The sequence below is a fragment of the Rattus norvegicus genome, chromosome 6 (assembly GCF_036323735.1).
Source record: "Rattus norvegicus strain BN/NHsdMcwi chromosome 6, GRCr8, whole genome shotgun sequence".
NCBI classification, from domain to species: domain Eukaryota; kingdom Metazoa; phylum Chordata; class Mammalia; order Rodentia; family Muridae; genus Rattus; species Rattus norvegicus.
This window is the reverse complement of record NC_086024.1, coordinates 82,580,562-82,604,557: the sequence shown is the minus strand read 5'-3', so window position 1 is coordinate 82,604,557 and position 23,996 is coordinate 82,580,562. Positions and strand designations below refer to the sequence as shown.

At 40.4% G+C, this 23,996-nt stretch overlaps 1 protein-coding gene across 36 annotated transcripts in view; it reads right to left on the bottom strand.

Moving 5' to 3' along the window:
* The window catches only part of Mia2 (MIA SH3 domain ER export factor 2), a 97,739-nt gene that overhangs the window by 15,579 nt on the left and 58,164 nt on the right, over positions 1–23,996 (bottom strand). For all 36 annotated transcript variants that reach the window (XM_008764679.4, XM_017594453.3, NM_001371341.1 and 33 more), the window contains 10 exons: positions 22,501–22,605; positions 18,287–18,409; positions 15,646–15,766; positions 14,142–14,188; positions 13,528–13,618; positions 9,789–9,927; positions 3,468–3,569; positions 2,090–2,150; positions 1,589–1,624; positions 89–156 (listed from right to left, as the gene is read on the bottom strand). In XM_008764679.4, coding sequence (XP_008762901.2) covers positions 89–156; positions 1,589–1,624; positions 2,090–2,150; positions 3,468–3,569; positions 9,789–9,927; positions 13,528–13,618; positions 14,142–14,188; positions 15,646–15,766; positions 18,287–18,409; positions 22,501–22,605 — 893 coding nt within the window. The remainder of the gene's footprint in view (positions 1–88; positions 157–1,588; positions 1,625–2,089; positions 2,151–3,467; positions 3,570–9,788; positions 9,928–13,527; positions 13,619–14,141; positions 14,189–15,645; positions 15,767–18,286; positions 18,410–22,500; positions 22,606–23,996) is intronic.

The window sequence follows — 23,996 nt, the reverse complement described above, 5'->3', positions numbered from 1 at the left end:
GAACTACATTTTTATTTATTTTTATTCAAATATTATATAATGAAGAAAGTATTTCTGGCTTTTAAAGTATTCCCACAAAGACACTTACTTTTGTCTGTTGTGGGCATTCTCTTTTCTTAAATCATTGAGATTTCTTTCAAGAGTCCGAGCTGCCAGCTTGAAGAAAATAAAACACTTGAAAAATCTATCTAATTAAACTTAAATGAAAGAACAGCATAAACATCAGCATATAGTGACAGCATATAATATCATAACTGAAACAGATACAAGTCCACATCTATTAAATTCAATGTAAAACATTTTAAATTTGGGGAATTAATTCAAAAGAGGAATGAGTTTCATGCCAGTCAAAAGCATAAGCCTAGAGTCTAACAGGTCCTTGTTAATGAACATTGCTATTTAGATAAAAGTCTGGGCCTACAATTATTTGAAGATGTGCGTATCCAATCATAAGAGGCATGCTGGCAGACAAGCTTAGGGCAAAGTCACTGGAAACACATGGCCATCATGTTTCCTGTCATTTCCCAGAATGCCAACAGAGGTCATGTTTCTAATAACTAAGTACCATCCATGCACACTGCACATCTATTAAGTACAGAACAATGTACAGATACTAAAGTATGGTGTGTGTGTGTGTGTGTGTGTGTGTGTGTGTGTTGGTAGGATATACATTAACAAAGGCTAGGTATATGCTGTTCTGCATGCTTTTCAGCCATTCTATGAACGCTACAGTTTAGCCACAGAATACCTAAAACATGAAATGGATCAAATGCAAACAGTGGCTTACCCAAATACAGGGTATAAAATAAGCTAATAGTCTATACCATCATCCATTTACAAGTAAATGAAACTCTTTCCATTTTGCTTTTACTTAAAACTGTGAATCATACATAAGAATTGATGTTAGCCAATGACAAACTAAACAGTCACAGGAAACAAAGCTAAAATATATTTAGTACTATCAAAGATTTTTGTGTAAATTATTTTCCAATATGTGATCATAAAATCAATTTTGAACAGAAACGATTACACCAATGTTACACCAATAACAACATTAGCTAGTAAATTGTAACAATTCACTTAGCTGTTTTTAAATTTTACTTAGTTCTATGTGCAGGAATATTCCGGTTGAAGGTGACAGAAGTGGAATTACTAGAATTACGCTCTGCTTGCTGTGTGTGTGCACGCACGTAAGTGGACGTGCACAGAGAGCAGAAGAGAGCACTGGATCACCTGGACTAGCATTGCGGGCACTTGCGAGCCAGCTGACATGCTCAGAACCAAATGCAGCTCAGGCCCTCTGGGAGAGCAGCCGTGCTCTTAACTGCCGAGCCCCCTGGGTTCCATTAAAAGAAATTTATAACTAAGTGCATTCAGAAAGAAAAGTACAAATAAAGTACAAATAAAAGATAATCACTTCTCAGCACAACCTGTGGTCTCTAATACTATTTTATCACTGGTAAAATTAATAAAATTAATAGGAAGTAATTATATTTTAAATACTGTCTGTATTTTTCCCTAATCTAAAATGCTAGTATATTCTCTGAAAGGAATTTAACAAAGGGCTTTAGGAGGACTTAAAACTTACCCAATTATCATGTGCTTTTTTTTCATGAGAAATAACCTAAAAAATAAAGTTATTAAAAAAATTTTAAGTTAAAAAAAAATTCATTCCCAACACTAAAATTTAGTGCATAAGCTATAAACTCAAGCTGCCCCAACATCCCTGAAGAAGCAGTTCAAGTATCTGAAAATACGCTTTCATAAATACACGATCTATTCTGCTACTCTTAAACAAAAACTGAACGTAAGTTTTTGTAATGCCAACAAACCACATGTGATAACCTGAGCTCCCAAGGAGCAGATAATGGACCCAGCTGGGGCTGCAAAGGTGACATTTATTTTGACTGCATAATCCTCATACCCAAAGAAAGGAAAAAAGGTTCATAATCTTGATTTCAGAATCATTAGCTCCCTGGAACTGCATCAGCCTCTGACCTCCTCAGGAGGAAAAGAAGCTACAGCCCTCCATCAGTTCTAGAGACTCACACTGTTTTCATTGTGTACACAACAGAAGTCACACACGTACCTGCCCCTGGTAAGAATGAATTGTTCTCTCCAGTTCTTCTTCAAGGTCCTTGGCACGCTGCCTGTAAGGAACAATTATTATTCCACTAAGGTAACACGCAGTAAGAAATGAGAACACATGACTACGAAAGTATAAACAGAGATGGCAGTGCATGCCTTTGATCCCAGCCCTGGGGAGGCTGGCCTAGAACTAGAGATTCAATTGCTTCTGCCTCCCTTGGGCTGGGATCAAAGACATATGCCACCCCCAAAGCAAATTCCCTGCCTTAATTTTAACCTCAATTAAACCTATGAGTACCACTGCCTGGGTGTGGCTAAAACAAACTCACACAAAGATTTATACAACAAGCAAGGTCTCACCATGTATCCCTGCCTGACCTTGAGCAAATTTATACTTTCCTCTCTCTCCATCCCAAGTGCTGGAGTCACAGACACCATCCTGGTCCTCAGGTTTTTATTTTCAGGATGTAGAATACTGAGAGATTAATTCAGATGCCTGTAATCTTATTAGAGTCCCAGGATAGGAACTCTTAGAAGGCAAAATATGACTTACTGCCTTTATGAAACAGAGGTAATTTCTCTGTTAGACAAAATGCAAACTCTTCCCGGAGTAAAGAGAAGCCCCACTATGATTCGGAGCGCCACTTTGCTAGCCTCTTTCTGACTGACATCCTATGATTTCCTTAGATCCACTGAGGCCTGAACCAAAAACTACAGCTAAGCACTTGCTCAAATGCCGAGTGTGACCGGCTGGTTTCGTGGCACACTTACTGAATGTTATCTGTGTACATTCTCCCCATCTGAACAAAGCCATGTGAGCTTAAATTAACTGCTCTCTCCATTTTCCTTTTGCAAGACAGGGTCTCATGTAGGCCAAGCTGGCCTCAAACTCACTATTTAGCCAAGGCTGGCCTTGACCTTGTGACCCCAGGTGCTAGGACTGCAGGTGGGATTGCAGAACAGGATAATGTGCATGCCACCACACTCAGCATTAATAACTATTTACAAACTTCTCGACATTCACAGAAAATGTCTATATTCAATGTGAGACTTAAGTATCAAATCCTTGAAAAGAAAGATTTCTCTTCTTATATTTTCTGAATATTTGCAAAATACAAAGAAATCGGAATGAAAAGAAATGAAATAAAAATATAAGCCACTTTGCTGCTGCTGGTGGTGCCTGCATGTGGTACCAGCACTTGGGAGGCAGAGAAAGGCGAATCTCTGAGTTAGAGGTCAGCCTGGTGTATACGATGAATTCCAAGAAAGCCAGGGCTACACAGAGAAACCCTGTCTCAAACAAACAAACGAACCAGCACCATCACTTTAGTTACTGCTTCCTGCTTCTGAGTTTGCCAACGAGAAGGAGCACTTCATACCTGTAGGTCTCCAGTTCCTCGGCCGCATGGCTGATTCTCTCATCTACTTTGGAAAGTTTTTCTTCTTTCTCTAATCGGTAATTTTCCTCTACTGTTAATTTCCTTAAAACAAAGTAAAACCAAAAATTATCAAATGAGATGGGGAAGAACACTGCATATTCATCAAAGAAAAAATCCACCAAGAGGAGGTCCAATTCTGAAAATCTATGCCCTAAATGCAAGGGCACCCATATTTGTAATAGAAACTTTACTAAAGAACAAAACATACATTGAGCCTCACACATTAATAGTGAAAGACTTTAACACCCCATTCTCAACCAACAGACAGATCATTGAAATAAAAAATAAACAGAGACACAGTGAAACTAACAGGAGTGATGGACCAAATGGATTGAACAGATATCCACAGAATATTTCACCCCAAAACAAGAGAATATGGAACCTCATGGAACTTTCTCCAAAAGTGTCCATATAATCAGACATGAAACAGGCCTCAACAGATACAAAAAGATTGGAATAATCCTATGCAATCTATCAGATCAACACGGACTAAGGCTGGTCTTCAATAACAACAAAAACGACAGAAAGCCCACACAGTCATGGAAACTGGGTAACTCTCTACTCAATGATAACTTGGTCAGGGAAGAAAGAAAGAAAGAAATCAAAGACTTTCTAAAATTCAATGAAAATGAAGACAGAACTTAGCCAAACGTATGGGACACAATGAAAGCATTCATAAAGAAGTGGAGAAATCCCATACAAACGACTTAATAGCACACCTGAAAGCTCTACAACAGAAAGAAGCAAATTCACCCAAGAGGAGTAGATGGCAGGAAACAGTCAAACTCAGGGCTGAAATCAACCAGTTAGAACCAAAGAGAACAATACAAAGAATCAACAAAACCAAGAACTGATTCTTTGAGAAAATCAATAAGATAGATAAACCCTTAGTCAAACTAAGTAAAGAAACAGGATACAAATTAACAAAATCAGAGATGAAAAGGGAGATATAACAGCAGAAACTGAGAAAAATGCAAAAAAAAAAATTATCAGATCCTACTACTAAAGCGTATATTCAACAAAACTGGAAAAATCTAGATGAAATGTATGATTTCATCTAGAAGGGGAAGGAGGAATGGGATGAGGAACTGTGGGAGGGAGGACTGGAAAGAGGGCAATGGCTGGAATGTAAATAAAATAATTTAAAAAACAAAAACCAAAGAGTATTTTATTTCTTTTAATGTATGTAATACATAAAACCACAACATTTTAGAAAAAAAATCACACCAGAACTGATGCATCCCGGAAAGCAATTGCCATACACTACTGCAAAGGTCACAAGCAAAAGGGTCTGTGTATTTCTGACATAAAATTTAATATTATAAAGCACTGTTCTTTGCTCATTACAGTGCTACTGCTATTAACAGTCTCAAGTGTTTTATCCAATATAAATATTACTAAACACTTTTAGCAAGAGTCCCTGTGGTAAAGCATTACGTTGGCTAATAAGGAGCTAACAACTAAAACTATGGCTTTCAGTTTTGGTTTTTGTTGTTGTTTTTTAAGACAGGGTCTGAAACTCACTAGCTGGCCAGGAACTCACTGTGGAGACCTGGCCGGCCTCTGAATTCACACAGATCAGCGTGTCTCTGCTCCTGGGAGAGAGGATTAAAGGTCTGTGCACTCACACCTGCCCCTATATTTTTATTGGTAGATAAAAATGAAGAATTTGGTCTTATAATTATGCTAATAGAACAAAGATCACCAGCACAAGTACTAATTCTGTCACTCCTTATTTCTTCTACTAATAGTGGGTAACAGGTAACTCACACATTAGTGTGTGCCAAAAACTGTTGTTTGACTTTTCAGGGCCTTTAAGAAGTCAGCAGCTATACAGAAAGGACTATGTTTCCTGTGACAGAAAAAGGAAAACACAACACAGAGAAAACTAATACAGTCATATGCTCTGTGTCAACAGAGCTCTGAAACATGTACCAAGAAGCCACTTCCTTACTCTGTGGACATCAGGGTGTTCTTACACAGCCCAAGAGGACCAACAATCAGTGGGGTAGCAGTGTCATAAAAGCATTATTATATCTATGATTCACAGCTGGCCAACATGCCACCAAGTGTCACGTGACTGTCACCGGGAACAGGCCTTGGGAGCCTCTCCCTACTTCAGTATTCACTGTCCTCACGCTTAGGACAGGACTACCCAGTTTCTGTGTTCCCCTTACCATCACAAGCTCTCCATGCCACCAGCCGCCCTGAGCACAATATTTTGTTTTTTGCTATGTTTTGTTTAGCATTTCAGTCATGGTGTTTTATCACAGCAACAGAAAAGTAACTAATACAGCCTTAAAGTTGAAAATGGCATTGTCAAATTTCCACTGGTAGAACTTTAAAGAATCATGTATTTAAAATAGTATACCAACTCCTAGGTTCTAATATTTTACTTCCCAATATTAACTTCAAAAAGTACAATCAACAAATGAATGTCATGAAAGACATCAAGAAAATACATTTTTTAAAATCACATCAGAATTGATGCATCCCACAAAGCAATTTCCGTACACTACTGCAAAGGTCGCATCCAAAAAGGGTCTGTGTATTAAATCTGAATCTAAAAAAAGAAATCTAGAAAATTACTGAGCCTGTATTATATCCTATACAGGCAACAATCGAATCTAGCATTTTAACAGTTCCACCAACTTTCTCTTTCCTACCTTGAAGAACCAGTGGTATAATCACCTTGAATAGTGAGTATCTTCAGAACAGAATTATAATATTTGGGGATACAAAAAGTTGTGCTAGTTAGGTTTTTGGTAACTTCTCACGAACTACAGACATTTGGGAAAAAGAACCTCACTTGAGAAAACACTTCCACAAGAGTAGGCTGTAGACAAGCCTGTGAGGCATCTTCTTGCTCAGTGATAGATGGGTCCATGTGAGTAAGTGCTGGAGTTGGGAGGGAATGAGAGTAACCAACAATCCACAGTCATAACTCAACAGAGCAGTAATATTCTCTACTCTTTTTTCAAATACAGAGAGTGGATTTTTGTTATCTGAACTCATTCTATTCGAAGTGACCATAAACTGTTAATTAGCAAATACGGGGGCCACTTTTCCTGGGAATAATGCAAGCTTACTGTTCTGTTAACCCCTCTTCACAATACTTACCAACTAAACAGTACACAACTTTGCTTTACGTATATTGTGTGATATTTAAAACTTGCCAGGGGCTAGAGATGGCTCGCTGCTCTTGCATAGGCCCAGGTTGTCCCCAGCACCCACATGGCGGCTCACGAACGTCTGTAACTCTAGTTTCAAGGGACCCAATGCCATCCTCTGCCCTTGGAGGGCACCAGGCACACATGTGTCCCATAGACACACATGTAGGAATTCACACATACACAGAAAATAGAAATAAACACTTATGGGCTAGAGAGATAGTTCAGCAGGTTAAGAAAGCCCACACTGAACCCATGTCTACTGACTCATAACTGTATGTATCTGTCGTTCCAGGGGGAATCCAACATTTCTGGCTTCTGCAGGCACCAGTACCCACACACATATATACATAATTTAAAATAATACATTCTGTAAGAATAAATAAAAAACTACAATGGTGGCAAACACCTGTAATCTAAGCACTTGGGAGTGAAAGCAGGAAGATTAGGAGTTGAAGGTCATCGTTGACTATATATCAAGGTCAAGCCGGCATGAGTTACATGAAATAATCTCACAAAATAAAAGATGTCTTATTTTATATATATTGTAGATTTCCTAACATTAAACTCATAGACAACAGCACTGTAAGTTATGCCCAAACAAAATTAATCTGATACGAGGTTATTTCTGCACAAACTACATCGTGGTCTTCTTACCATGAGGAACCCTCACCAGCACTCAAGCATCGGCCTGGTCTGTGTGAACAGTTAAATCACCACACAAAACAGTTAAACCATCCAATAAACGCTCTCAATGCTGTGGCACTCGGTAACTGCAAGAAGGGTACTTGTTTACAGACAGAGAACGGAAAGAGGCTGCTGATTCGTCCTCCACTGGGAGGGCTCATGCTGGGAAACTCAAACCCTTTACCATTCTCCGAGTATTTATGAAAGGCCATGAAGGCTCTGTAAGACCAGGCCTTTAAGGTTACAAACAAACTTTGTTTTTTTTTTTTTTTTTTTTTTGGTTCTTTTTTTCGGAGCTGGGGACCGAACCCAGGGCCTTGCGCTTCCTAGGTAAGCGCTCTACCACTGAGCTAAATCCCAGCCCCACAAACAAACTTTGTTAACAGACTAACTTTCCATCCAGAATGTACGAAGGATAAGAACTTCCAACTTTCATTAACTTCCTAAAAAGAAATGAAAGTCTGCTAGGTTTCATAAAAAAAATCTATGCTATAGTTTGTACTTGAAGATCTGCAGTCTCTGGGTCAGTACCTCGAGGTCTGCTCTCTACGTCTATCTGGGTATCACTACGTGTAAGCACAGCCTAATGTCAACAGGTAAGCGCACTGAGGATCCGCATCTGTACGTTCAACAAACACTGACAGGAAACCTACCATTTCCTCCCAGTTTAGGCACTGGGCATGTAAACAAAAATTTCCCAGAGTTTAAATTTATTAGCAGGTGGAGGACACACTTGATGTTCAGGTATTGTTTTAGTTGGAGCACTCAAAAAGCATTTTAAGATAACACCCGGGTTGGGGATTTAGCTCAGTGGTAGAGCGCTTGCCTAGCAAGCGCAAGGCCCTGGGTTCACTCCCCAGCTCCGGAAAAAAAAAAAAAGATAACACCCAAACCTAGACCCAAATAAATAAAGGATCAAACCATACAAACACAGACGGGGAACACTAACCACTGAAGGCAAAAGAAACATGCATAAAAGACCTTAAGATAAAGATATATTGGGGCTGGGGATTTAGCTCAGTGGTAGAGCGCTTACCTAGGAAGCGCAAGGCCCTGGGTTCTGTCCCCAGCTCCGAAAAAAAAAAGAACCAAAAAAAAAAAAAAAAAAAAAAAAAAAAAAGATAAAGATATATTTGACACATCAAAACTCAAGAAAGCCAGTGTCCACAGACAGCAACAAAGAAAAGAGAAATAGAAAAAGCTACAGAGATAGCAAGAAGGCAGGTTACAGAGGGCACTGATGGCAAGATAAAGTTTTGCATTAAATCTATTTAAATATACTTGGGGGGGTGGGGATCCAAGGACAAGAATATGGAACCACAATTCATGTTTTCACAGTTATTCTGTGATCACAGAGGAAAGACAGTGCAGGAAGTTAAGGTATAAAGATGACATTCATGAGACAAGCCAACTACTGCCAATGGCGCTTTAACCAGAGCAGTGACAGAGGTAAAATACCATCACACTCAGGACAGAAAGGCTGACAGGATGAATATGGGCTACAAGGAGGCACGTTAGGATGACCTGAGTAGCTGCCTTGAACACAAGAAAGAACACTGTCATTTGTTCACTAGGACAAGGAACACTGAGCAAGACTAATTTGCACAGGAGAAAGCAATCAGTTTTACAACACACATCAGATTCCCTGAACCCACTTATTAGTATTAGTCCAAGGCAATAAATAATCTGATAACTGTTTAGCAGACATTAAGGAAGAGCGTGTGAGGTAGCTTGGAAATTCAAACATCATTTACACTTTCTTCCATGAAGAAAAACGTGTCTCAAGATCAAATAACACTCTTAAAAGTGATAGTGCAGGGGTTGGGGATTTAGCTCAGTGGTAGAGCGCTTGCCTAGCAAACGCAAGGCCCTGGGTTCGGTCCCCAGCTCCGAAAAAAAGAAAAAAAAAAAGTGATAGTGCAATACAGCGGATAACTTCCAATAATTGTAAGCCTTAATGTCATGAGTATAAAACCTTTAAGATTTATTTATTTTATATACAGCATTCTGCCTGCATATGTGACTACAGGCCAGAAGAGGGCACCAGATCTCATTACAGATGGTTGTGAGCCACCATGTGGTTGCTGGGAATTGAACTCATGACCTCTGGAAGAGCAGTCAGTGCTCTTAACTGCTGAGCCATCTCTCCAGCCCATAACCTTTACTTTAAAGCAGCAGTTCTCAACATGTGGACCATGACCCCATCTGGGGCCACTTATCAGAAACTTACATTATGATTCACAACAGTAGCCAAATGACAGTTATGAAGTAGAACAAACTAATTTGATGGCTGGGCTCAGCACACATGAGAACTGTATTCAAGGCCACGCACTGGGAAGGTTGAGAACCATTACTTTATAGCCATTCCACTTGCCATTCAACGGGACCGGCCAACACTGCTCACCTGTGAAGCTTCATCTCATTTTCTTGGTACAGCTCAGTTATGACTTTCAGTTTCTGCTGAAGTCTCTGGCTCTCACTTTCAAACTCTGTGTTTTCTGACTGCAAGGATGCTTGTTTAGACTCAAGACTTTTGATATGCTCTAAAGAAATTATTGAAAAGTCATTAAGGAATAAAACTAAAGGAATTTCATAAAAATAAAACCTGTTAAAAATAGACAAGACTGGACATTCCCCTGGGTGATTCGGCTGTAGACAATTACTAAAAATAATAACAAATCAAACTTCCTCCAGCAACAATAGAAAACCTATAATATGTTTTCTTTGCCCAATTGCTTTCCACTATTTAACTGAGATGCTACACACACTATTTTAAATAGTTAATACTATTAGTACAAAGATCTCCAAAATCTCTAGCATTCTAATTCTAGAATTTGATTTTCAGTCTGAGATAGTAGCTTCTAAAGGAAGGACGAGAGTTTCTAGGGCAAGCAGTTCCACTCAGCACTCCCTATTTCACTTGCTGAGTATCTGTGACAACCTAGTGAAAACGTCAGTTATACGGTAGCTCAGGCTGCTGCAGAGAGCTGAGTGGCAGAGCACATGCCTAGAATGTACAAAGCTGTGGTGTGTGCAATCACCAGTACCATAAACACCCAGCCCCACCGTTTAAGCCAAATTCTACATATGCCGCAATTCCACCCTAGCTGACAACAAGTGCTCATTTCCAGTGCCGTGAGAGACCGAGTCTCAATCAAGATCAAGCCTGGGAAGAATATAATGACTTTAACTTTGTTTCAACAGCTAAGCTACCTAAAAGAATGACCATGAAAATGGGGAGATGGCACATAGTAAAGTAGTGGCCACATGACCGTGAGGACCAGAGTTTGGATCCCCAGCACCCACATATAAGCAGGGTAACAAAATAAACCTGTAAGCCTTATTACTGTGCAAGGAGGCAAGCAGGATTCCTGGGGCTCACTGGCCGGCTGTTGTAGACAAATTAGCAAGCTCCAGGGTTGGGGAGAGACCCTTTCTTCAACAAACAAGGTGGAAAGCAGCAGAAGAAAACACTGTATGTCACCTTTGTCCTCCCTACGCAGTTGTGTAAATACAGACATACAAGAACATAGGCAAAAATGAAAAGGAACAAGCCAAGTAACTATATGTCCTGTATAAACTAGAACCCCACTATTCTTTCAATATAATTACTTCAACTCTGAACATCTCTAATATTAAGGGACCACGATGAGAACCTCAGTTCTAATCTCATCTAAGATCATTTCCCAAAACATGTGTAAATGTACTAGGCTTCAAAAGGGCAGGTCCAAAACTGTAACAAACATGGCAGTTTAGTAATTAAATGTAATGGTATGTAATTATTCTAAAACACCAGTTAATTGAATATATATACCATAAAACTTTATGTAAATACATTAATAGTAAATGGTACTTGTACCAAAAACTGTGAATTGTTATTTTTCTGAAAATTTTTATATATCAGAAAAAACATCTCATACCAGAAAGAAAAAAGTCCATCTATGCTGTCAGCCAATTTCAAAAACAGTCACTGAGGAAAGAAATCAAGGTTGGATATTCTCTCTACTATAACTGACTCACAATACCAAAGAAACCTTACAAAACACCCCAAATTCTTTATTTTTATCTACTCTAGTTCATTTGTCTCATACTTTATTTTACTTAAAACTTTTAAAAAATTAGTGTGCTGGGGGCAGGGAGGAGGGAGAGATGTGTCTGCGTGGTCAAGCAGTCAAAGGTCAGAGGTCAACTAGCAGGGGTCAGGTGTCAGTTCTCTTCTTCCACTGGGAACTGCACTCAGTTCATCAGGCTCGGCAGCGAGGATTTTACCATTGAGCTGTCTCAGCAGCCCATATATTTTATTTTATAAGGATACTATACAGGCTAGGCATGGTAGTCATGAGCCTATATACACCCCATCACATGGGAGGCTCGGAGAGAAGGATCAGGACTTCAAGACAGCCTGGGGTTCCATAAAGACACAACTCCAATAGAAAGATTGTTGTAAATTATTTGAGTGAAGTAGAAGACTAGAGAAGGAGGATTAGAAGAAAATGTTTATATACAACAAAAATCAATTTGTGAAAGTTTTTATGATATGAGTAGTTGGATTCAGAGGAATATACACAGACTGTAGGAAACAATGGGATGACGGGTGACCTGGCCTTGCTACACTGGCACTCCCCACTAAGGCACACATATGGTAACATGCACCACAGGGCAAGTACCCCGACAACACCGTGCTTACTCCTCCATGGACCTTTCAGGCTGAGTACTAGTCTTTGCTGATAGCAGCTTTGGTTTACAGTTAGACTACCATTTTTTCAGGTCTAATGAAAATGCAACTACTACAATCATTACGTAGAGCAATGATCATTTCTTAGTAATTTTTTATATCCAGTAGTTCAATCTTTTTATACATTTTACTCATTTAAAAAAGCTTTCGAAAATCAGACAAGGACCCATTTTGTCCCTTCCTCATAAGATCTCCGTGCAAGTCTTGATGGCTGTAAAGGGACAAAAGAGTACACTGACACTGGCTCCCAGCGATGCAGTTTCCTATAGAGCACTGGTCCAGATTCAAACAGGTCTGGCTGCTCTGGGTTAAATAGAATAAGCTGAGAATTAGAGAGAAAAGCTCTGGGCAGCTGTAGCAATGGCTGACTAAAGGCTGGGTATTTCTTTCTTGCCCTCCTTGAGCAGGAGCTTTTGTTTGTTTCTGGTTTGTGCGTTTCCAGCTCTGTAACCAGTAAAGGCCGGTCAGCAATGATTGGTCTACAGTTAGAAACATGCACGAAGAGACCAGGCAGGGAAAGCAAAGCTCTGCAGGGACAAACTCGGCTCGTGCTGCACGATTTACACACATGCGCCTACACCAATAAAGACATTTTCAGCGAGTAAAAAGGAAAGAAAATGTAGATTAGAAGAAATAAAATAAAAAGTGCCTGCATTCAACACAGGTTTCTATATGTAGCCCTGACTGTCCTGGAATCAATTTGATACTTTTTTTTTTTTTTTTTTTTTTGGTTCTTTTTTTCGGAGCTGGGGACTGAACCCAGGGCCTTGCAATTTTTGATACTTTTTTTTTCTTTTTTTTTTTGGAGCTGGGGACCAAACCCAGGGCCTTGCGCTTGCTAGGCAAGCGCTCTACCACTAAGCCAAATCCCCAACCCTTTTGATACTTTTTAACAACTAAAACTATACCAAACATATAACATTATGTAGTGGTTTGAATGAAAATGGCCCCACAGGTCCACAAGCCCATAGAGTGGCACTATTAGGAGCTGTGGCCTTGTTGGAAGAAGTGTGTCACTGAGGGTGGGCTTCGAGGTTTCAAATGCTCAAGCCAATCCCACTGTCTCGGTCTCTTCCTGCTGCCTTCCAATCCAGAAGTAGAACTCTGGTTCTTTCTCCAGCACCATGTCTACCTGTGTGCTGCCATGCTTCTCACAGTGATCACAATGAGTTAAAACTCTGAACTCCAAGCCAGCCCAATTCAATGCTTTCCTTTATAAGAGTTGCCATGGTCATGGTGTCCCTTCACAGCAATGGAACACTGACTAAGACACACTGTAATCCACAATCTTACATGCTTTAAAAATTATTTTATAAGTATAAGAAGCTGAAAAGCCTTTATCAATAACAGAAAAACTCAGGAGTAATGCATTATCTTTAGGAGATACACTCATTGAGAAGAGCCTTACCTGTAAGGTCTTCTTTTATTTGATCCACTTCAGATAACTGAGTATAAATTTGATTTCTTTCTCCTTCCAGAGCTTTTAAAGAAGCATTTAACTTTAAAGAAAGGAAGAAAAAAGCAATAATCAATTACACAACATACACACATCTTCCCATATACCCCGCACTGCTCTTCAGCTGTGTTCATCAGAGCCGACGTAAGGCAGCCTTCACACTACATGATCTGGCCTTCTCACACAGGTTACGTAAGAACAGGTACAAGGAATAAACCAGAAGAAAACAAAGCTATTATCTACTTTTCAAAATAGGACCTAGACCTATCAGGGTAAGAAAATAATAAAACCAGAAGAAAAACAAAGCACAAAGGGAACTGTGAAATAACTATGAAACGTTTTTAAATTATTTTTAACTGAGTTACTATAGAACTTGAAATTTTTTAAATTAAATTATGTGAATTTCTAAAGATAATATAAAAGCAAATGATAAAATTCTAATTTCTCAGATAACCTTATATGGAAAAAAATAAACCCAATCTTTAAATTAGTTAAAAAGGACATACAGATTTAATCCCTGCTATAGGGCCTCTTTCCCATCTTTGTATTTACATAAAAATACAAACCTTGGCTGCATAAATCAGCTTCTTCAAAGCTCCCTTTGGCTGATTATCTAAGTGAAAAACGAAACCATAATTACTGAAGACATCCAAACGGATTCATTATCCCCTCAGCTAATCTTATAACCCCTCTTCTTGCCACAATAAACAATTGGAGCCGAGTACCTCGTGCCTACAATCCCAACACTCCAAAGGCTGAGACAGGAGTCTTACAGTGAGTTTGAGGCCAGCCTAGGCTAACAAAGTTAATTCCAGGCCAGCCTGAGCTACAGTGAGACACTGTCTCAGAACAACATTAACTAAAATAAAAGTAATTCGTTTAAGGTAGAGTGACCGTATAGCTTCTCGGGAAGCTAGACCTTAAAAGCAATCAGAGTACCAGCTACAGAGTCCCGACAAGACTCAATATTCACCTAAATGTTGGCCACAGACTTACCCACTCTTGGATACTAACGTGTTAGTGAAATTACAGCTCCAAATAAAGTAATATTAAGCATAAATCCTATTAGAAAACTACTTTTCCATGATAAGGTGTACATGAAAAAGTATAAATACAACTTCATTATAGTTCCACTCGTCTGTTTTAGCAGCAGCCTGTGCAAAATTCTATCCACTCTCACCACCTCAAATAGCGACATTTTCTAGTAATCTTTCTTCACCTCTTGCTCCATTACAACTTTACACTACACAGCTATTACATGTCATTGTGAGCAGCATGAAGTCTTACCACTTTCTTCCTGAGACAGGCCACACTGTATCTGTTCATTCTCCCTTTGTAGACAACTCAATTAGACAACCTGTTCCAGCCCTGGGAGTAAGCAAAACCACATTCGTGGCTTCATAACAGTATATTGTCATAACTGTCCTGTTTTGTTATTGCTGCTCCAAGTCTCTTACTGTGGCTATGTAACAGTTAAACTTCTAAAGGTTATCTAAGGACAGGAGAGGGCACAGCAACAAGGTACAGTACAGGCCTCTACTAGACAACTTGAAACTGATCTCTGTGAAGACTACTTTATATAACAGGTTGGGGAGCCAATGGGGCAAATTACATCTGGAGTACATGGGACCTTCTTGTATTATTTTTATCATTATTCTGTAATTTTCTCAAATTAAACTCTAACAAGTCAAGAGAACTGGCTTAAAAATACAATAAATGGCTAAAGGAACGTGAGTTTTCTGAATACTATAGCAAGCAATGGCAGTCAGTCTGTGGCAAACAAGACTAAAGCACCTTAACCGTCCAAAGCAGAAAGGCGTCGGGAATAAGTTATTCCAACACCTATACAATTAGCAAGAGAGACGGCGGGCATAAGTGGTTATGATCCAAATCCTAACGTGACTCCCAGGACAAAGCAGAAGGGGCTCCAACACTGAAGAGGGTAGGAAAGATTTACTAGGAAATCTAGCTGCATGCGATGGTGAGAGCAGACAGCTTTTCAGGCAGCTGAGCCCCATGTACAAGGAACACAGCACACATGCGCAATGCAGAGGAAGAAAGAAGCCACACCTAAGGAAGCAGTGTCTTCTAGGCCACTCTTCATATCCAGGTCCAGATTTCCATCATCTGCTGTGTCGTCTCCAAGCACAGCAGCCCAATCCTTCATCTTTAGCAGGCTTTTGATCAGAGACTGGACAGGGAACAAATAGGAAAACAAAGAGAGAAGGTATTACAATTTAGAAATGTGCAGCAGTCTAGCAATCAATCCCAGGCCCAAGTAATGGCTCAGCAGATAACAGCATCTGCTCCTACTGATGACATGTTTGAACCGGAGACCCGCCCACAAGGAAGAGAACGGACTCCCAAAGGTTGTCCTCTGAACTCTCCTATCGCACACAAACAAATTCGAAGATGTAATAAAAGAATTTTAAATCAATACACATAAGTAAGTCCTCATGTGCTCTAATTTTCTACCTACCATTAAGATATTTTAATGGTTTTGGGTTGTGTTTAGGGTTGTGTTTTGTTTTGAACTACAGCATTTATTGACTGTTAAACCTTAAAAAATACAAAACAAAACTTGCGGAGCATGGTACTACATCTTTAATACCAGCACTCAGAAGCAGAGGCAGACAGAGCTCAGCAAGCTTTGAGCCAGCCTGGTCTACAAGGTAAGTAGTCTGTTTAGCCAGGGCTATATAATTTAACTTTATATTTTAAAAAAGTGAGAGGGAGGGGAGAAGGGAGGGAGCAATAGGAAGGGGTGGGGGAAGGGAGAGAAAGAACAAAGAAACAAAGGAGAGAGAGAAAACTACTTCCTAAATCAACAGTATTTCACAATGGCCCGTTCTTACTAAACATCCCATATGACTGCAAACAGTAAAATCTTTTCTCCTGTGTGCATCACATGCTTGTGAGTACGCAGCTGCATATGCAGTCTAAGCTTCCTAAGTAGACTGTTTAGAGGGAGAAAAGCATCCACAGGGCACAATTCTCAGACTGGTTGAATTCAGAGAGGTAGAAAAGTTAGTCAACTATACAGCAAAATGTGAATAAAAGTAAACCTAGAGTCTCTCGAAAACATTTTTTCAATTACTTTCCACATTGACTTATTTAGGTAGGGAGCAACATTATGTATATGCGCCATGGCATATACACAAAGGTCAGAGGACAATTTACGAGTTAATTCTCTTTCCACCCTATGAACCCTAAGGAGCAAATGAACTCAGGCTGTCCAGATTGTACATCAAGCACTTCCACCCACGGAGTGCTCTCAATGGCCTATGGGAAGTCAAGCACTTCATTCCTACAATTAGAGTGAAGTTCCAATCAGTTCTGTGTGACCTGAGAGCCATATGTTCCTATGTATAGGATCAGGGACATATACCAAAACAAACCTTTGGAGTCAATCCTTTCCTTCCCAACTTGTTTGAGACAGGGGAAGCCAGGCTAGTTGGCCCTCGAGCTTATGGAAAGTCACTAGAAGCTGCCTCCGTCTCTCTACCACAGAGCACAGGCCTTAGATACTGTGCTACTGTGGCCAGCTTTTGCCTGGGTTCTAGGAATCTGAACTCACATCATCAGGCTTATAAAATACAGGCCTTTATCCAATGAGCCACCTCCCCAGACCAAATTTCAATTTTTTAAAAAGTTTTTATATAAGCGCATCTTCTCCCATTGAGGCCAGACAAAGCAGACCTCTGCTACATATGTGCCAGGGGCCTCAGACAAGCCCGTGTATCTCCTAGTTGGTGGCTCAGTCTCTGGGAGCTCTCTGGGGTCTGGGTTAGTTGAGACTGCTGGTCTTCCTATGGGGTCCTCCTCCCCTTCAGCTTCTTCAATCCTTCCCCTAATTCAACCATAGGGGTCCCTGACTTCAGTCCAAAGTTGGGTTTAAGTATTTGCTTCTGTCTCAGGGAGCTGCTGGTAGGGCCTCTCAGAGGACAGCCATGCCAGGCTCCCATCTGTAAGCACATCATAACATAGTAGTGTCAGGCCTTGAGGCCTCCCCCATGAGATGGATCCCAAGTTGGGCCTCTGATTGGACCTTCTTTCCTTTTCCTTTAGTCTCCATTTTTGTCCCTGCAGCTCTTTTAGACAGGAACAATTCTGGGTCAGGAATTTTGAGGCCCCAGAAAAGGGGGAGGCCTAAGGGGGATGGGGGGAAACACCCTCTCAGAGGCAAGGGGAAGGAAGAATAGGATGAGGAATTATGAGAGGAAAGACTGAGGGAACTGATGACTGGAATATAAATAAATATTTTTTTAAAAGTTTTTATATAGATAAAAGCATTACCAACTTGTAGAGATACTAAGAATATTCAGTCAATTCATTAAAATAATAAACCCAATTTATCAAAGTCTTTTCAACATCTTCTTAGCAGGAGATGTCAGAATACTAAGAAAAAATAATACACCATTATTTTCTTATTTTTTTTTTTTTCCCGGAGCTGAGGACTGAACCCAGGGCCTTGTGCTTGCTAGGCAAGCGCTCTACCACTGAGCTAAATCCCCAACCCCTATTTTCTTCTTTATTGATAAATACCAAGCTAAAACACTGGAGGGACACAGTCAGGGAACGCACATATCTGTGGATCTTCAAGGAGCACTTGAATGGTGACAGAGAAATGACAGCAGTGAAAGCTCCTAAAGTATCTGAATTTCTAAGTATAAAATGGCAGTCAAGCAGTCCCAAAGTGAAAGGCCATTACCTCAATCTGAGTTTCCTTCTCACTCAGAACTTGCTCTGCCTGTGCTCTGGACTCTTCCAATGTCACTTTCTGCTTATCGAGATCACTCACTTGTTCTTTCATTATTTCAGCTTCCTGTAAAAGCTGATGCAAAAACAGTAACAAAAGAGGTAAAAGTCAACATAACATTTAGATTTAAATACTTAGATGTATCATTAAGAGGTAGGGCTGCTACTTTTAAAAGGAAGCCAGGTGTGGCTCCCATTCATAAAGACCTTTTTTGTTTGGTTGGTAGGTTCTGGTTTTTTGAGACAGGGTTTGTCCATGTAGTCCTGGCTTTCCTGGAACTTGCTCTGTAGACCAGGCTGGCCTCAAATTCACAGAGATGAACCTGCCTCAACCTCCCACCCGCCCATAAAGAACTTTCACAACAGAAGAGTGTAAAATAACAAATAATCTTCAAAAGATTGCCAAAGTAAATTGTTATCCAATACGAGGTCTTTGACACATATCTGCTGCATCCAGTCAATTCTTTTTATCATTGAATCCCACAGAACATGCCACATCTCTCACTTACCTTAAGGATATTCTTTTAGTCACCAGGATGTTTTGTCCTGAAGATAGGTAACCTTTAAGAAGACTATTAGATAATTCCAGCCTGAACTACACTGTGAGTTCCAATCCAGCCTGGGCTACATAATAAGACTTTTACAGGGTGTAAGGAGGGGCACTTTTAATTATAGCATGGAAATTTCACAACTGGCATCACCACCATGTTCTCTAAAATCTGAGATGGTAGAACAACAATGAAAAAGGAAAAGACATCAACCCAGAAAGGAGAGAGAAAGAGGAGGAGGAGAAGAGATGAAGAAAAGGAAACTAGAGAAATAGAAAGAAGGCAGAGACGTGTGATAAAAGACTCCAAGGCAATGGAAGAAACCTAAGCAGAAAGGTAAAAAAAGACAATGTGACACAACCCAGAAAGGCTCACGGTTTGAAGGCAGTAATAACAGGAGGATGAGTGGAAACTAAAAGGGGAGACATGGGGGGCTGAAGAGACAGCTGAGCAGTTAAAAGCACTTGGTACTGCTCTAGGAGAGGATCCACACGCAGTTCCCAGCATCTGCACGGGTCCTGTTTTCCCTTCTTCCTTCCTGTTTCTGTTTTCTCCTAGAACATACATATACACATCCTCTCATTTTATGCCATTCATCTCTTATCTTGATTTTACACACACACACACACACACACACACACACACACACACACACACACACACAGAGTCAAAAACAGTTATTCTTTGGAAAAATGGAACCTGAGGACCTGGGATGACTCGACCAGATGGGAAGTAGGAGTAACACACAGAGAAAATGTAAGTGCTGAGTCAGAAGGGGACTAGCTGAGCAATGAGATGCCGGTTCTCCTGACCTCACTGAGTTGCCAGACTGCTAGAAAAAGCTAACTCCTCTGAATGGAAACTGATGAAAATTACTTCTATGGAAACAATCTTCAAATACAACAACTAGGGAACCTCACAGAAACACCATAGCCATACCGCAATACAGAAAGAAACACCAAGGACACTCTCAAATCTTCCCACTGGATTCGGACTATTTCATAATTAAACAAACAGCCCCAAATATCTGAAAATAAAAAGTAAGCCTTTTAGGTAAAACAGAAAGTGAATGCAAAAGAAACAAGGCAACATAATGAACTGAAAAGCACTTGAAAAAAATTTCAATATCCTCAACAATGGAACGGGAGAAAAGCCTACCAAAACAAAAAATATATTAAGTCAGGCAGGCAGTGGTGATGCACACCTTTGTCCCAGTGCTCGGGAGCCAAATGCAGGTGGATCTCTGTGAGTTCCAGAGCAGCCACAGCTACAAAGAGAGGTGGTGAGGGGGGGGCTTAGGGGGCCGTGTTAGTAGTTTGTGAAGCAAAAAGAGCAGGGACCAAAAAAAGCAGAAAAGACCCCATAGTCTACACAGCACTCAATCCTCAAAACCCAAAGTGGAAAGAAGACAACACAGCAATGTCAAACTTGCATAAAAAAGGAAAAGCAGCACTAACGAGGATCACCAAACTATCAGAAATGTGAACGGCAACCAGGAGCTTTGAACAACTGCACAGTGCTTGAGGCCGCACTCTTCTCCAAGAGGCCCTGAGCTCTGTTCCCAACCCCGCATCGAGCTGCTGACAACTGCACAACTCTAACTCCAGAGGCTCCGACACCTTCTCCTGGTGTCTGAGGACACCCTAATCATGACCACAAATGCACACAAAGACAGGCGCACACATGTAATTAAAACAATAATGAATTTAAAAATAAATTTTTTAAAAGTGAAAGATAAGAATTTTCAGCTATAAATCTCTTAAAAATTACTTCTAGTACCTCTTTATCTGAAAGTTTAATCAAAACAACTACAAGAAAGCAAGTCTTTGATACAGGAAATAAAACATTTAAGACAAGGAAAAACAAGACTTCTTAGCAGCGGAGTGAAGTGATTCCTCAGAACAAAGGTCAGTTGTTCTACAGAACACCTTCTTACTAGACAAGAGGACCTACGCTCCCAAGAACCAGCTCCACAGAGACAATGAGCACAAGAGAGATGGCTCAGGGTTTGAGAGTGCCCTTGAAGGTGAGTGTTCTCACCCAGGACTGAAGCGGGGTTCCCCTCACATTATGTCAGTTGGCTCATAACTGCCTGTAACCCAACTTCTGTGAGGGACCTGATACCTCTGACCTCTTAAGGCCCCTGTACATGTGTGACTACATCCACACTCAAGACACACACATGAGCAGACAGAAGAGGAAGAGAAGAGGTAGCAGCAGGCATAGTACATGCCTATAAAGCCAGCAGTTAGGAGTGAGTTCTAGGCCACCCTAAACTACACTAGGAGACTGTCTCAGAAAAGAAGAGAAGAGAAAAGAAGAGAAGAGGAGAGGAGAGGAGAGGAGAGAAGAGAAGAGAAGAGAAGAGAAGAGAAGAGAAGAGAAGAGAAGAGAAGAGAAGAGAAGAGAAGAGAAGAGAAGAGGTTGGAGATTTAGCTCAGTGGTAGAGCACTTGCCTAGCAAGTGCAAGGCCCTGGGTTCGGTCCCCAGCTCCGGAAAAAAAAAAAGAAAGAAAAAGAAAAAAGAGAGAAGAGAGAAGAGAAAAGAGAAAAAGAAAGAAAAAAGAGAGAAGCTTAAATGATCAAATTAGCCAAAGCAGTCAACTGAATGACATTTCCATCTCTCAAACAGCATAGAAGAAAACATTACAAATATTTATTACAGAAAACCAAGCAATTATTAACAATAGGAAAAAGAAAATGTTGGTCAACACAGAATATATAATCAAGTCCCAGCATGTGGCTCAGAGACACTACTACTTAGAGAATGTTTTCACTATGCAGGGGGAGATGAGCAAAGGCACTTGCCATTGAGCATGAAGACCTGAGTTCAATTCCCCAGAACTCACATAAAATCCAGATGAACAACACAATATCTGTAATCCTAGTGCTCCTACGCAGAGATGGAAGGCAGACAAGCTAGAAGCTTGCAAACTAGCTACCGAGGCATATACAAAAGAAAACGGACAGAGACTCTGTCTCAAACAAGGTGAAGGCAAGGTCCAACACCAAGTCATAACATATGCACACTCACAAACACACACACACACACACACACACACACACACACACACACACACACACACATGCACATCATATGCATATCATAGAAAAGAAGGGAGAGAGACAGAGAGGGAAAGATTGGTGGAGAAGAGAGACAGACAGCAGACAAAACAGACAAGACAAAATTGTTTTAGGAGAACAGAAGAGAGGGTATATATGTAGGAGTACCTGGGGCAGGGGGAGGGGGAAGGTTAGATAAGAATGAAGCTAAATTTTCATTTTATGTGTCCCAGAACTGCTCCTTCCTTTAGGCCCAGACTGCTAATGTGTTAACTCTTACTAGTATTCTCTACTGAGGGTCGGTGTTAACTGCTGTTTCCTATGGTTATCAGAATGCTGACTGCCTTGGCTTATTTCTTTCATGGGAGAAAACAAAGACAAAAATACTTTTCAACCCTTTACCAGAGATACAAAGTATGCATGGGAGACTGCCCTGCCCTTGTGCTCTATAGCAAATGCCCCTCATGAATGTGACTCCATTCATGGATCATCTGAGTTTGCCCAGAACATTCAAAATCTATACCCAATATCTAAAAGAGACTGTACAGGCTACAAACCTGTTTCTGGCTTTCCTGAAGTTGAGAATTTTCATTCAAGGCATCTTTTATTGCTCCCCTGAGTCGCTCTTCATTGATTTCAAATATTCTAAAGGTCGTTTTGGCCTAAACAAAACAAACACACAGTTTATAATAACTCAACAGAACACCTCGGGTTTATACATTCTCCACAGACCACAGAATTTAAGCAAAGGCCAAAACATTTCACTATTAACAGCAGAGGCACATGATGAAGCAAACAAGGCTGGCCAAGACCAAGGACCTGGTCCTAGCCCTACCACTCATTCTCCATGTAACTCTGGGCAAATTATTGAACTTTCCATATACTGTGCAGTCAATTCTATTACCTACTGAAGTAGAAAAGATAGGAGAATCCAATTATTAATACTGCTTTATTGACTTATTTAGTGTCTTACTTCCAGCATGGTTTGCACTGCCTATTTGCTAAGCACGACTTCACATGCTATCTGGGGGAGGAATGACCTGAATGTAGAATGATGTCATTGCACAGGTGAAGGCAGGTACAGGATAGAATGAGGCCTACCATTGGACGAGTAGGAAGGATGGGTGGGAGAAAAGTTTTAGAGAGGGGGAGGAGACGGGAGTGAGGGGGAGAAGCAGCCGAGAGAACATGGAGGCTGATGTTAAGATTCCACTCTATGTATTTACAGGTTGTTATGAATGTTCTTAAGGGATGGATGTGTACAGACAGGGCTTTGTAGGCCTAGGTGGGCAATTATATCTTATCAACTGGATCAGAGGTTATTGTGCTGTGTGTTCTTTCATGTGGTGATTTAATTGAATTCAAGAAAGTGTGTGGTGGTGGAGACACTGGGCCGCCAGAGAACTGGCAGTGTGATGTGGGATGGAGCAGAGTGAGAGAGACGCTTTGCTGACTGAGATGAAGACTTCAACATGTCATGGAGCAGTAAGGTGCCGGACCTAGTGTGGGGTAAAAGACAGCATTTTATTTTAATTTTACAGCAACACCTGGAGAAATAGCTGAAACAATGGGTTGTTGCCCTTAACAACCTGCTGACCTGTGAAGTCTTGTTTAACTGCCCGCCCTACCTTGTGTTTTGAGGAGTATAAAATGAGAATACAGACTAGGCTTGGCATAGCAGCCTTTCCGCTGTCCTGGTTTCTGGTGACAGCTCTCTTCTGTACTCACTGCTGTTGGGGTGCTTATTCCAGAAAGAGAGCCACAATACTGCTTATCCTCTGTCTCCTCTCTTACACTTTATATTGTAGGAGGCCATTAGTGTTTCCTATTAAATGCTATACAACTTCAAGAGTATTCACATATGGCCATAGTTTAAAGCTATCCAGTGAAAAATGAATTTCACTGAAGTAACTCAAGTTTAAAAAATGCATATTAAGATTCCCTTTATCTCAAATACTAACATAATATTTTACTACCTAATATGTTGGCTATTTTTGTTTGGTTTTGTTTTCCAAGATAGTGATTCTATATGTAGTCCTGCTGTCTTGGAACT